The sequence below is a fragment of the Myotis nattereri genome, assembly GCF_964212035.1.
Source record: "Myotis nattereri genome assembly, chromosome: 13".
In the NCBI taxonomy this organism is placed as follows: Eukaryota; Metazoa; Chordata; class Mammalia; order Chiroptera; family Vespertilionidae; genus Myotis; species Myotis nattereri.
In genome coordinates, this window is record NC_138088.1 from 44,149,074 (window position 1) to 44,164,462 (window position 15,389).

At 48.9% G+C, this 15,389-nt stretch overlaps 2 protein-coding genes across 2 annotated transcripts in view; one reads left to right on the forward strand and one right to left on the reverse strand.

Moving 5' to 3' along the window:
- Positions 1 to 4,389, reverse strand: part of ARMH3 (armadillo like helical domain containing 3) — a 156,488-nt gene extending 152,099 nt beyond the window's left edge. Inside the window, exon 1 of the mRNA XM_081104370.1 lies at positions 4,281 to 4,389. The gene's annotated coding sequence lies outside the window, so the exon portion shown is untranslated. The remainder of the gene's footprint in view (positions 1 to 4,280) is intronic.
- A 2,687-nt stretch (positions 4,390 to 7,076) lies between these two features.
- Positions 7,077 to 9,691, forward strand: HPS6 (HPS6 biogenesis of lysosomal organelles complex 2 subunit 3). Its single transcript, XM_081105089.1, has one exon. It carries the CDS (start codon positions 7,148 to 7,150, stop codon positions 9,527 to 9,529), a length of 2,382 nt encoding a protein of 793 aa, XP_080961215.1. The 5' UTR covers positions 7,077 to 7,147; the 3' UTR covers positions 9,530 to 9,691.
- Positions 9,692 to 15,389: the final 5,698 nt, after the last annotated feature.

Below are 15,389 nucleotides of genomic sequence, written 5' to 3' on the forward strand. Positions count from 1 at the left end.
TATCCCTCTCCCTTCCTCTCTGTAAAAAATCAATAAAATATATTTAGAAAAAAAAAATGTTCCTCCAATTCCACCCACTGATTGGCTCTAAAATAAGCATACAAATCCTTTCCATTTTAATGAATTTTTAGTGCTAGTCACTCTAAGTCTTTTATAGCTTCCAAATGGTGTAAGGCCTATATTCTTGAAGCCACCTCGCTGATTCCCTCCTTTCATGGAGAGCTCCAGGGCAGGCAGGCCACCATCCCCTTACTTTACATTTCTTTTTTTAATTCCTGGGGATAGAATTCATCACTTATTCCTCCAAATCTTTCAAAGCACCGCCTCCCACTCAGGGTGTTATATAATAAATAACATGACTGAGTACTCACCACACACTTGGCAATGTTCTAAGTGCTTTAAATATACTATATTTAATCCTTACAATAACCAGATGAAATAGGTAGTATTATCATACTTTTACAATGAAGATTCTACTTTGCCCCAAGTAACACAGCTAGTAAGCAGGTAAAGCCACTAAATATTTCTCTCTGGTCACCCTTCTCCCTATCAGAATACCTGTTAATGCAAAAACTCAGGTGTTGACTAGTAGAATATTCAAAATCCAGATTCACTTAAAGTTCTATGGAGACTCCATACTGATATCCATAATATCAGCATTCTCACTTTATCCAAAAAAAGCCAGTCAACTTGGGACCTTGTCTGACAAGCATCTTCCCTACTTTCTAGATGCTAAGACAGAATCAGCCTGATTCAGTTAGCACACGAGCCACTATGGGGCAGCATCCATATCCTGTGTGTGCTATGGGCAATGCTCACCTCAGAGTGAGTGTTGTGCCTATACTTGAAAGTGGAAGTAATTCAGGGATTTTCCCAAGACTAAGCAGCAAGTGGCAAAATCAAGAATTTCCCAATCTCCGCTCTAGGTAACAACAGCTTTCTGTACCTACTAAAGGTGAAGTAGCTTCACAGAATTCAATCCAATCTCATCAGAATTGACCAAATCTGCCTATCTTCACAAACTGATAATACAAATGAAGAAGTTTAAGTAAACATGACGATCTCAGATTCCCTTTCAAATTATTTTACACAAGAAAGATGCACTTGCACCTTCAGAAAAAGGAACCAACTCCAAATTGACAAGATTTCAGAAAACCCTGATTGAAAATCACATTCCTCTGACATCTCCCAGAATGAAAATTCATTGTACGATTCTCTTTTCAATGAGCAGGAGCCTCTTGTAAATTAACACTGTCTATCTCCTGCTCAAACCCTGAACTTCCTCACGCAGCACAACGTTACTCATATGTTCTTCATTTCCTTTCCTACTGAACCATACAAGCCTCATGAATACCACCTAAGTATAAAATGAAAATTATAAGACAGACTCCCAGAATCTTCTTTAAGAAAGCCCAAAAAGGTAACTGCAACCTTACAAAGTAAATTGATTTCCTGCTAACTTAATAACTAACCTGATAATAACACAGGCATAGTATAAGACAAAAAGGGGACCTAAAATTACTGTTATGGTCCCTGCCTTGAGAAGCTCACTATTCAATGGAAGAAGTACATATTCTGATACTTCTTTATAAACAAACAAAATAAAGATTTTCCCCAGGATTTTTTTTCAGATATGCCCTCACTTACCATTGCCAATGTATTAAACTCACTTCCAGCTGCCTACTAATATCTCCATATACTGGTACACATCCCACAAGGAACTTGACCTCAGCACACCAGACTATCTACTCTGTACCTCTTTCCATAGCCACCCCAACTCTTTAAAAATATGTTCTACCTTTCCCAGTGCATATCCTGGCCAGTGGAATTCCCATTCACCCAATCTCTCAAATTAGAAACTTTAGCCCACTCTCTCTAGTCTTTAAATCCTATTGCATCTATCTCCAAATTACTTCTAAAATCCATTCTTTATGCCCACTGCCACTTTATTCAAACTCTCACTTAACTGCACCAACTCTAATTGGTCTCACTGCCTCATTTCTCATTACAGTGGGGCCTTGACTTACGAGTTTAATTTGTTCCGTGACGGAGCTCGTAACTCAAATTACTCGTATGTCAAATCAAAAAGTGAACGAGTGAGACACGTGACGCTGGGCTGATGTGGCGTTCACTGTGATGTTCGCTGCACCAACTAGCGGTGGGGTATCTGAAGCTGGCTCGTAACCCAAATTTTAGCTCGCAACTCAAAGCAAAAAATCGGCTGAGAGACGGCTCGTATCTAGAAAAACTCGTTAGTCGGGACACTCGTAAGTCAAGGCCACACTGTACTTTAATCTGCACTTCATAACATAAAAAGCACCTCCTGACAACTTCCCCACCACATATCCTGATTGGGACAATTTCTGACATTTAAACATCATGTTATTTTTTTTCTCACATTTGCACCATTTCTATGTACATACTATTCTCTCCAACTGGAATGCCTTTCCTTACTTGTGCAAGCTCCTACTCATTCTTCATCACCCAACTAATGTATCTCCCCCTTGTGAAGGTTTCCCTGACTCTTCCAGGCAATGGCAGTAGCCCCTTCATACTGTAAAAATTCCTTTATAATGACATGTAACACACAGCACAATTTTCATATGAATAAGTCTTTCTGATGTCCTTTAGGAAAGACACTCCTATTTCTTTTTTTTTTTTTAATTGATTTTAGAGAGAAAGAGGGAGAGAGACAGAGAGACAGAGAGAAACATCAATTTGCTGTTCCACTTATTTATGCATTCATTCGCTGATTCTTGTATGTGCTCTACCAGGCCAGGGCAATACTCATATTTCTAACCCCAGTCCCAGTGACATAGCAAATGCTCAATAAAATGCATGTTGAATAAACAGTTCACCTTCATATATCCTGAATCAATTTATTTGGCTATTTTCCCCAAATATTCCCCAAATGAATTCTTGAATTTGATTCTATGTGAAATTTCAAGTTTTATAACAATTTCTTTTAATTTTTCAAGGTTCTTCTTTTAAATTGTACAAATGTTGAACAGGTGAATGAATTAATGCTTAAACTTCCAGAGAAAACACTTTGCAGTGGTTCTCAACCTTCTGGCCCTTTAAATACAGTTCCTCATGTCGTGACCCAACCATAAAATTATTTTCATTGCTACTTCATAACTGTAATGTTGCTACTGTTATGAATCGTAATGTAAATGTCTTATATGCAGGATGGTCTTAGGCGACCCCTGTGAAAGGGTCGTTCGACCGCCAAAGGGGTCGCGACCCACAGGTTGAGAACCGCTGCCTTAAAGGCTCCCCTATTCACTAAAAGAATGGTAATTCCCCCTTTACAACCCTAACAAGAAGGATCCACCTGTCCCTAGACTGGTCATCTGAAAAGACTTTACATAGGACGCACTGTGCACACAAATCCAACTGAAGGCACACCCAAACAATTCCAACGAACTTGTGCTAAGTTAAGGGCAGGTACATAAACCACATCTGCCCTGGTTTACACGTCACTGAGAGCTCAGGATAGCAAAGAAACAGCTCTCGCTCAGCTCAAAACTCTTTCTGTAGAGGAGTAACTGGGGAGGGTCTTATGATCAAAAAACATTTATTCGGCCCGGCCCAAATTCTACTTCCCCACTCTGCAGAGGCAGCACTCCACGGCCTCTGATAGCTCCGTTCCTCCGGGAACTAGTTTATTCCCCACACTTGTCTGGGAACAGGTTCCTTTCTCAGCCTCGCACCAAGTAACCAGGAGAAAGCTCGGTGTCTCCATTGATTCGGTGCGAAGGGTGGGCTCGAGACCGGCGGTCAGCGACTAAAAGAGCGACAGGATGGGGCCCTTCCGGGACACCTGAAGACTAGGGTCAGGCCCGCCCGCCCCTAATCCTTCTCGAGGGTCTTGCCCAAGCCCTCACCCCAAGGCCAGGCTGGGCTGAAGGCCACCCAGGAGCCGGAGCAATCTGCGGAGGGGAGGCTGCCTTCGGGGTCAAAGGTCGGCTGCCGGGAGGGCTCAACAGGGAGCAGGAGGGACTTGACAGGCACCGGACCGGATGTTCCGAGGGACCCGCGGCTGGAGAACCGAGGCGCTTCGGGCTCCGCTCCGCCGCCCCGGGCCCAGCCTCCTCGCCTCACGCAGTCTCAGCATCTGTCCTCCCTCCCTCTCCCCGCTCCCCCGCCCGCCACCCCCGTCGTCCCCTAGGCGAGAGCAGGCCCCGCCCCCAGAGCCGCCACAGGGCCAAGGCCTAGTTACAGCAGGTCCCGCAGAGGTTGGCCAGGTTCGGAGCCCGGCCCGGGCCCGCGCCTCTTACCGAGCCCCCGACTCCTCCTCCACCACCCGCGCCGCTCCCGGGCGCGCTCGCTCCCGACGCCACCGACGCCGCCGCGGCTCCGGGCTCAGGGCCGCGCTCCCGACCTCCCGACCCTTCCCCAGGCCCACAGTGCCCCGCAGGGTCCTAAAGCCCGCCGTTTGTAGAGTCGTCCACACCCTGAGGCAGCTCAGACCACGACTCCCGGCAAGCATCACAAAGACAACAACTCCCAAAATGCACCGCGAAAAAAAAATTAACAAAATAAATATCTATGAGGATCTGCTGGATGCAAGTTGCAATAGCAATGTTTTTAAATATGGCAGAATCTGAATATGACTATACACTGGCAGAGTTTGGAAAGATATATGTTCCAAGCTATTTATGGCAACTTTGTAAGTGAAAGATTGGAAACAAATTCATTTAACAAATATGTATTGTGTGACTATGTGCAGAACATCGTGTAAGGCTGTGTGAACTTGGCAAATAACCTGAGTCTGTTTTTGCATACGCAAAATGGAAGATTTAAAAATATATACTGGGCCCGGCAGGTGTGGCTCAGTGGTTGAGCATCGACCTATGAACCTGGAAGTCATGGTTCAATTCCCTGTCAAAGCATGCCCGGATTGCAAGCTCAAACCCTAGAGTGGAAAAAAAATAATTTAAAAAAATACAGTGGGTCCTGCAGGAGGCAGCCGATCAATGATTCTCTCTCATCCTTGATGTTTTTCTCTCTCTCCCTCTACCTTCCTCTCTGAAATCAATAAAAAAAAAATATTTAAAAAAAGAAAAGATATGCTGGGCCCAGCTGGAGTGGCTCAGTTGGTTGAAAATCATCCTGTGCATGTTCGATTCCCAGTCAGGGCACATACCTGGGTTCCATCCCCGGTCAGATTCTCTCTCTCTTTCTCTCTCTCTCTCTCTCTCTCTCTCTCTCTCTCTCTCTCTTTTCCTCTCTCTAAGCCTGTCCTTGGGTGAGGATTACAAAAAAGATATGCTGGGCAGTAACTTCAATGATTTTATGGAACTGAGCAGATATAAATATTTTGGAGCCATTGGCTTAGTGGTAATGGTTCAAGTCACGAGAAGAGAGGGAATGACCTAGGAAGAAGGTTTAAAAAAAAAATAGGGTCGCCGAAACCGGTTTGGCTCAGTGGATAGAGCGTCGGCCTGCGGACTGGAGGGTCCCAGGTTCGATTCCGGTCAAGGGCATGTACCTGGGTTGCGCGCACATCCCCAGTGGGAGATGTGCAGGAGGCAGCTGATCGATGTTTCTCTCTCATGGATGTTTCTAACTCTCTATCTCTCTCCCTTCCTCTCTGTAAAAAATCAATAAAATATATATAAAAAAAATAGGGTCAAGATAGAATTTAAACACCTACATTTAAAGAATGGTTCAGGAAGATGAACCAATAGCAAACAAAATTCTGAAGATAGAAAAGAGGAAATTGGGAGGAAAAAGATGCTGTGGAAACCACAGGAGGGACTTTCAGGTAAGTAGTTGTTTGAGAAAGGAATGGAAGAAAACGTGGAGGCAGCAAACGCTAGAGGATCTTTGCAAGAAACTTGACTGAAAGGAAAGGGAGAGGGAACAATAGGGCTAAAGGTAATAAGGATGAAAGAGTGACTTCTACGGCAGGACAGGTGGGAGTGTTTCTATGACGAGAGCAAGAGGACAGAATGAAGCTGATGAAGTAGAAATGGATGCAGGTTCTCAGGGAATTTGTGGGGGAACAGAGGGAGAAGCAGGACTCATGAAGAGGGACTCGACTTGGAGGGAGGAGGAATACCGACCTCGTGACCTGAAAAGGCAGTCAGTCAGAGGTGGAAAGAGCCCTTGCATATCAGCTTGTAGGTGTTGCTGGAGAAATTACACCCAGAATCAGTGCCTCTAACGTATGTTTTGTTTTGTTTTTAAATATATTTTATTGATTTTTTACAGAGAGGAAGGGAGAGAGATAGAGAGTTAGAAACATCGATGAGAGAGAAACATCGATCAGCTGCCTCCTGCACATCTCCCACTGGGGATGTGCCCGCAACCCAGGTACATGCCCCTGACCGGAATCGAACCTGGGACCCTTCAGTCCGCAAGCCGACGCTCTATCCACTGAGCAAAACCGGTTTCGGCTAACGTATGTTTTAATTACGTTTTCTAGCAGGCTGTTAGTTTCAGTGATGCATTGTTGATAAAGTGCTTTGGTATACTGACTCTGGACTCAGATTACCTGTGGTTGAAAGCCCACCTCTACCTCTACTGCTTAATAGCTGCGTGATCTTGGTCAATTTACTTAATCTCTCTGTGCTTTATTTTCCTTATCTGTAGAAGGAGCTTGTTGTACGGAAGTATTAGCTATTATAATTATTTTCCATTAAACTGTCACCGCTATGAGGTCGAGGGTTTCTGTTTTGCTCAGGACTGTCTAGTCAGCGTAAGTGCTCAATAAAATTTCATGAATAAATGAGTGAATAAGTTGGGGTGAGAGAGTGAGGCTGCGAGGGAAGGAACGCCTGGGGAAGGGCTTGGAGTTCAGGGCTCAGCGGGACTGGAATAACCAGTTCCTGCGTCAGATTCTGGCCACTCCGCGTCTTCCCACATCCCAGCTCAGAGAGCGTCCTGGGGATGGCGAGGTCAGGGGCTCCGGGGGCTCCGGGGGCTCCTCCCTGCGCGGCTTCCGTGACTCCTCCCCCGGCGAGCGGGGGCCAGCCCTCCGCTAACCGGCGGGCGGGGCGGGGCGGGGCGGGGCGGAGGCACTGAGGCCGGGCCTCCGCCCACCTCATCGACCCGGGACGGAAGTCTCGGCTCCTCCGTCGACCTCCCCTAGGAGCCCCGGACCCAGCGCCGGGCCCAGCCCCACTGGGCCGCCGGCACCATGAAGCGTGCGGCGACTCTGCGCCTGCTCTCGGACCTGAGCAACTTCAGCGGCGCGGCGCGGCTCCGGGAGCTTCTGGCTGCGGACCCAGCCGTCCGAGTCCGCTGCAGCCCCGATGGCCGCCACCTGCTGCTGCTGCGACCCCCGGGGGCGCCGGCCCCGCAGCTGCTAGTCGCAGTGCGTGGACTCGGCGAGGAGCTGGAGCGTGCCTGGCCGGCGGGCCACCCTTCGCCTCTGGACGCCTTCTTCCTGCTGTGGCCCGTGCGACCCGCGCTGGTCTTGGTGTGGGAGAGTGGACTCGCGGAGGTGTGGGGTGCGGGCGTGGGGCCTGGCTGGCGGCTGCTCCAGAGCACCGAGCTGTGTCCGGGCGGCGGATCCCGCGTGGTTGCCGTGGCGGCACCCCGAGGCCGCCTGGTGTGGTGCGAGGAGCGACCGGCTGATGCTGAGGGCGGGGTACCGCCAGCCGCCGCCCCTTTCAGCCACTGCGTGTGCGTCAGGACTCTGGAGCCCAGCGGGGAGACCGGCTCCAACCTGGGCCGCCCACACATCCTCCTACACCACTGCCCCCCTTTCAGGCTACTGGCCTCCCGCAAGGACCTCTTCCTGGTGCCCACTGCCACCACCTTGCCTGGCGTGAGCCACATTCTGCTCATCTGGAGCCCAGGTAAGGGGAAGGTGACGGTGGCTGCCCCAAGTCTTCGCCTCTCCTACAGTAAGAGCCTGAATCCTGGACGAGGGGACACATGGGACTTCCGGACCCTGCTCCGAGGCCTTCCTGGGCTGCTGTCCCCCAGGCAGCCATGGACTGTACATACCTGGGCCCCAACTCCCCAGGGCCTGCTGTTGCTTGACTTCAGGGGCACTGTGAGCCTGGTGCAGTCCCACGGTGGTACCCGAGCTGTGGGCACCTTGCAGGAGGCACCTGGAGGCCTAGCAGGGTCTGCAGCACTGGGAACATTTCATGGCACTCTAGCCTGTGTGCTGGGCTCCACACTGGAACTGTTGGACATGGGCAGCGGGCAGCTGCTGGAGAGGAAGGTCCTTAGTACAGACCGAGTACATTTGCTTGAACCCCTAGCTCCTGGCACAAAAGATGAGGAAGAGATGGAGACCCGAGGGGGTCTTCGTTTGCTTTCAGCCTTGGGTCTGTTTCAAGTAGTATGGGAAGCCCCACAGACTCTTGAGCTGCCCTCAGCTGAAGACCTGGTGTTTGAGGAAGCCTGCGAGTACTACCAACGGCGGAGCCTGCGGGGTGCCCAGCTCACCCCAGAGGAACTGAGACAGAACAACGTATTCCGGGCACCTCAGGCCCTGGCCTCCATCCTCCAGGGCCATGTGTCCCCATCTACACTATTGACCACATTGAGGGCCGAACTTCGGGATTACCGGAGCTTAGAGCAGCTCAAAGCCCAGCTGGTGGCTGGGGATGAGGAGGAGGCTGGCTGGACAGAGCTGGCAGAGCAGGAAGTGGCACGTCTGCTAAGGACTGAGTTGACAGGAGACCAGCTGGCCCAGCTCAACACCATTTTCCAAGCCCTTCCTACAGCAGCCTGGGGTGCCATCCTCAGAGCTCTGCAGCTCCAACCAGATGGGAATGGCAGGTTGAGGTCTCAAGCTCCCCCTGATGTGTGGAAGAAGGTACTAGGAGGTACAGCAGTTGGAAAGGAACCCCCCAATGGGGTACTGCCCCTCTTTGAACTCCTGTGCCAATGCCTCTGCCAACTGGAGCCACGATGGTTGCCACCCTTTGTGGAGCTAGCACAGCAGCAGGGTGGGCCTGGTTGGGGGACCGGGGGCCCCGGGCCTCCCCTGTATCGCCGAGCCCTGGCAGTACTAGGTGAGGAGGGGACCAGGCCTGAGGCTCTAGAGCTAGAGTTGCTTTTGGGCAGTGGGCGGCCCAAAGCTGTGCTCCAAGCTGTGGGGCAGCTGGTGAAAAAGGGGCAGTGGGAGCGGGCCCTAGAGTCTGGCTTAGCCCTCGGCCACTCCAGCCCCCTACTTCGAAGTGAGATCTTCAAACTGCTATTGGCCGAATTTGCCCAGCACCGCCAGCTTGATGCTCACCTCCCCCTCCTGTGCCGCCTGTGCCCACCAGACCTGGCTCCAGCTGAGCTCCTGTTGCTACTGCAGACACATCTCCCCGATGGGTCGGAGCCCCCTACCCCATTCCCTGAGCCTGGAGCAGAACCCCCTCTCACTGTGGGCTTGCTCAGAGCTCTACTGGAGCAGACTGGGGCTAAAAGACAGCCCTCAGGCCCAGTTCTAAGCCTATATGAGGACATCCTCTGGGACCCAGGCACTCCACCCCCTACCCCACCTCGAGGACCTATGACTACCCTCCAGGCATCAGACCACTCAGGGCCAGGGGCCTGGGCACCATCCTGACAGGGCCTCTGTGTGACTGACACAGGCTGAAAATCGCTTCTGTGATTAGGGAAGGACGCCTAGGAGTTGGAGAAGGCCAGTTTGTGCAATACTCTTCTCAGTTCTGGAGCAATGTAAAAATATATATCTGTGCTAAATATTGTGGTATAATAAATATGTTTGGTCTTCATCCTCAGGTTTTTATTCTGGTACAGAGCTCTCCTAAAACCCTTGGACTTCCCTGAGTGATAGGAACATCTTTTGTTATTCATAACAGACCCCTTTAGATCACACCTGCCTTTATGCTAACGAGTGTGTGGCCCCCAGTCGCTGATGGGGCTGGTTACCAGAAAGACCAAGTGATGAGAGGGTTGGAACTTTCAGCCCCATTTCCAATCTCCTGGGAAGGCAGTGGGTTAGAGATTGAGCTCCATCTATAAAAACTGCTGAACAGGGAAATTTGAGCTTCTAGAATCTAGCTCGATGAATACATCAAGGTGCTGGGAGGGTGACACCTAGAGAGGTCATGAAAATGACAGGCACTCACATCCATCCTGTGCCTGCCCTATGCATCTCTTTCATCTGGCTTTTCCTGAGTTGTATTTCCCAGAGTTCTGTGAGTCATTCTAGAAAATTATCAAACCAATTTATAATATGGAAATTCCACCAGTGTCTTGCAACTGGCATTTTAAAAAAATCTATATCATGCCCTAGCCAGCTTGGATCAGTGGATAGAGCATCAGCCTGCAGTCTGAAGGGTCCCAGGTTCAATTCCAGCCAAGGGCACATGCCTGGGTTGCAGGCTCCATCTCCAGTGTGGGGTGTGCAGGAGGCAGCCAATCAATGATTCTCTCTCATCATTGATGTTTCTATCTCTCTCCTCCCTTCCTCTCGGAAATCAAGAAATATATATATTTTTTAAAAATCTATATCATGCCCAGCCAGTGTGGCTCAGTGATTGAGTGTCGACCTATAAACCAGGAGGTCACGGTTTGATCCCCAGTTGGGGGCATACAGGAGGCAGCTGATCAATGATTCTCTCATCACTGATGTTTCTATCTCTCCCTTCCTCTCTCTGAAATCAATAAAAACATTTTTTTAAAAACTCTATATCATTTTAGCCCTGGCCTAAAATCTTTATCAGTTGGGCATCCTCCCATGCACCAAAAAGTTGCTGGGTCAAATCCCAGTCAGGGCACATGCATGTGACTGGCGTTTGAAAAGTAGGCAGTCTCGTGGGACTGAGCCCTTAACCTGTGAGATCTGAACTAACTCCAGGTAGTTAGGGTCATAATTGAATTGACTTGTAGGACACCCAATTGTGTGTGTGCTCTACAAGAGAAATGATTGTTGATGTTGGAAAATACTCCAGAATTATATACACAGTTTGTACATGCATGTTTTTTAAAATATGTTTTAGAGAGAAAGAAAGGAGAGGGAGAGAGATAGAAACATCTATTGGCTGCCTCCTACACACCCCCTACTGGGCATGTGCCCTGACCCGGAATCAAACCAGCAACCTCCTTGTGCATGGGACAGTACTCAACTAACTGAGCCACATTGGCCAGGGCGGTTTGTATGTTTTTGAACAGCTAAACATATCAGAGGGTTGTGGGTTATAGAAGGTTGAACCTAAATCTGTTGACCAAAGTGGACATTTCCAATCATGAAAATAATTAACGCTTATGAGCATTTAATATGTGTCAGGTACTCTGCTGGTTTTTTAATAATTCCTCATTTAATGCTTCTGATAACCCCATCAGGAAAGCACTAATATTATCCCCATTTTACAGGTGAGGAAATAGGTTTAGAAATAGGAAATAAGGTTTAGAAAGATTAGTTGAGATGAGTCAACTAAAAAGTAGTAACTTTTTTTATAATACATATTTGTTATTGATTTCAGAGAGGAAGGGACAGGGAGCGAGAAATACAAACATCAATGATGAGAAAGAATCATTGATTGGCTGCCTCCTGCACACCCTCTACTGGAGACCGAGCCCGCAACCCAGGCATGTGCCCTTGACCAGAATAGAACCCAGGACCCTTCAGTCTGCTGGCCAATGCTCTATCCACTGAGCCAAACCAGCTAGGGCGCAACTCCAGATTTGAACCACTTCACCATACCGCCCAATAGCTACTATCAGCTTGGTCTTGAATGCACTTCTCATTCCTGGCTCAATGCCAGCTTTTCTAGCCTGTTGTGAGGAGGGGGATCTGCAGAGCTGGACCCTTTCCTCAAGACTCTTCTGTTCCCACATAGGAGCTGTGATAGGTCCTGGGCCCATGCTTTTTTCCCCCAGGATTCCTGGAGCAGCCCCTAATTGAGGCAAGATTTGTCACAGACAGAAAAGCTACCTGAGTAGGGTTGCTTGGAGTACCCCACATTCCTGTTGACTCCCTAAGCCAAGAAACAAGAGCATCTCCAACACAGATTTCTGTTTGTCTGGATTTATTCAGTAAGACCACTTCCGAAGAGGCCTTGGCCCTATGCCCACTTCTACCCAAGTGACCCCTCAGCCTGGTTCTAGGTTTAGGGTAGGACCCCGGATACTGCTACTTAGCATCATCCTGGGCCCCCAGCTATCCCTTGTCCAAGACTTGGGACAAGGTAAAAACTGCCACTCAGCTTTATCCTCAGCTGGTACCTACAGCTTGGATTCTGCTCAGCCTTATCCTGTGTTTAAGGTGGTCCTTTGGTTTCCTATGGTTCTAGAGACAGTTCTTCAGTCTCTTGGCAAAGTGGGGCAGCTTCTCCGGCTTGTCAAGGCCTGTTGCTACTCTTCAGCCTCATGAGTTGGCTCATCTACATGGCCAAGTCCTGGGATGGCTCCCCAGTTTCATTTAAGTGTTAAGGATGATACTTTGGCCTCATCCAGGACTTGGGTGGCCCTTGTCCTGGCCTCAAGCCCGGTTATCTACCAAACACCCGGAGTCATGCTGCTACTACTCCCAGAGGCCCAGAACTAGGGAAAGGTCATCCCTCAGCCTCCTCGGCCAGGAAGGGTCCTCTTCCTCTTCTTGGTTTTGAGGCTGGGCCCAATATGGCTCCTCAGTGGGAAGCTGGGGATGGACAAAAGAAATCTTCCTGGTCATGATCCTGCTGAACTGTGGTTGTTTCTTTGCTTGAAATTTGGGTTGAAACTCCTTTTGTGCTCAGAGGAGAAGGAATTGTACTCAGAAGGCCCCTGGGGCACAGGAAGAAGAAGGGGACCAGTTATTCCTTGGAGTTGTATGACTCAAGAAGGTTCCTCAGGGCCACCCATTAGTAGAGCCTCCAGTGAGGCATGACCCAGTCTTGCAGCCCTCAGGGGAGCAGGTGGTCTTAGTCGGGAACTTTTCATCTGCTCTAATAGGCTGGGCCCTTGATTGCTCTTGTTTTTGCTCATGTCTCACCTCTAATGTAGGGGGGTGGGACTGACCCCAAACCATGTCTTAGGACTTTGAAAAACCACTCAGGCATGCATATGTCATCAGGTGACTGGATTCTGGTGGAGGGTGTAAAAGGGCCATCATAGAAATGGCCCAATGTGAACATGGCTGGCGTGGCTCAGTGGTTGAGCATCAACCTATGAACCAGGAGATCATGGTTCGATTCCAGATCAGGCCACATGCCTGGGTTTCAGGTTCAATCCCCGGTGTGGGGCATGCAGGAAAGCAGCCAATCAACGATTCTCTCTCATCGTTGATGTTTCTATCTCTCCCTCTCCCTTCCTCTCTGAAATCAATAAAAATATATTTTAAAAAAAAAAAGAAAGAAAGAAATGGCCCAGTGTCGTCTGCCTAAGTCAGAAGACTCCAAACTTTACCTAGGAATCTGCTATGTGAACACAGACCAGTTTCCTTGCTGCCCAATGACTGGACCATAGGACTATAGCAACCAGCCTGAAAAAGCCAGAGATCAGAGCCTCACCCCTTCCTCTCCATGTGGCCTGTAGGAAATTGGACCTCGTGGCCAAGGTGGGCCAGTGTCCAAACCACTCCTGCTTTCCTCCCATGCCCTGACCCAGCACTAGGCCTGGCCCCAACCACCTATCATTGAGACTGTTACCATGGGTTCCTGGTTGGTATCCCTGTCTTCTCAAGTCTAGCCTTGCTTACCCAGAATATAGTAACAAGCAAATCTGGTCAAGTTCAGCACCTATTTCAATATTCAGGGTAAAGGCCAAATTCTCAACAAACACATCTCTTCCTTCATTACTGGATCTGCCTTTCTTTCCAGTCTTTTTTCCAGTCACTCTTCCTTCTCCCACTTTCTGAAGAATATATTACACTTTGAACTACTTTGTTGTTCCTTGAACTCACTAGGTTTCTTATCCCTGTGCCTTATGTTTGGCATGCTCTCCCCCTTCTTCTCTGCCTGGCCTACACTCTTTAAGATACATTCAAATATCATCTCCTCTCCTAAGACTTCCCTGCTCACCTCCAATAAATTTAGTTGCACCTTCTCCTGTTCTTCCACAGTTTTTGGTGCATACCTCTAAAACAGCATTTATCAAATTATGTTGTGTTACCTACTGATTTGTCTCCCTATTGAGTAAACAAATTCCCTGAGGGCAAAGACCATGGTTATTTGTACTTCTGTACCCTTAGCATGCATCACAGTACCAGTGTCGTAATAGTTTAAATTATTATTACAGATGCAGGCAGTAACTGGTCCCTGTGACCTTGAATGAGAGGGATTGGACTCTGGGTTTTTATGGATTCTCTGGCTTTCTTCCCTTCTTCCCTTAGGGAAGACTTACTGTTTGGTTGATCCAAACATGAAATTGATAGAAGTAAGTCAGCTGAATCTGAAGGAAGAACCAGCCCACCTGGGGCAATAGTGAGGGTGAAAAAGCTGCTGAGCCAAGAGCCATCTTGGGAGCTGGGGTGGAGGTGGAAGGAATGGACATAACTGGTACTAACCAGGGTCCCCTGATCCCCAGACCAGGAGGGAAGAAGGACAGGTAAAGCCTGGGTCAGTGTGGTTCTATGGGAGGAATGGGTAGAAGGAGCTAGAGAGAGTTGGGGGGTCAGGTCAAAGAACTTAAGATTGATCTCCATGTTTGTTTGCTTTTGTTTTTTAAAATATATTTTTATTGATTTCAGAGAGGAATGGAAGAGGGAGAGAGATAGAAACATCAATGGCTGCCTCCTGCACGCCCCCTACTGGGGGTCGAGCCCACAACCTGGGCATGTGCCCTTGACCAGAATCGAACTTGGGACCTTTCAGTCCACAGGCCGACACTCTATCCACTGAGCCAAACCAGCCAGGGCAATGTTTGTTTGTTTTTAAAATATGTTTTTATTGATTTTAGAGAGAGAGGAAGGAGAGGAAGAGAGAGATAAAAACATCAATCAGCTACCTCCTGCATGACCCCCACTGCGGACTGAGCCCACAACCCAGGCATGTACCTTGACTGGGAATCGAACAGGCAACCTCTTGGTGCATGGGATGACACTCAACCAACTGAGCCACACCGGATGTGCTAAGCTCCACCTCGAATACAGCTATCAGGGAACTGTCCTTAGGCAGTGTTCAGATGCGCCAGAATTTGATTCACACTGACCTGGGTGGTCCGGGAAAGAGAGGGCGCTTCAAAGAGTGGGAAAGAAGGAGATCCAAACCCCCCACCTCCATAGGGAGCTAACCCAGGCTGGAATGCCTGACACTCACTTCCTGGAGAGAAGGGAAGAAGTACCCTTCAAGTAGCTCCTCAAGTCTTCACTTAGTTTCTTCCTAGGCACAGGCTCCCCCTAGTGGTTCCTCTTGTCACAGCCAGCTGCACCCACTACCTTAAACCTGACCATTTCTTAAGGGCAGAGGAAGCCTCTGGAGATGATAAATTAATGTTCTCTGAGGACAAGAAAGGAGGAAGGGGATGAGAGGTGGGGAGGGGAG

What these genes read in the sequence shown, in the direction of transcription:
- HPS6 (XM_081105089.1), top strand. Translation starts at nt 7,148, where the DNA reads ATGAAGCGTGCGGCGACTCTGCGCCTGCTCTCGGACCTGAGCAACTTC.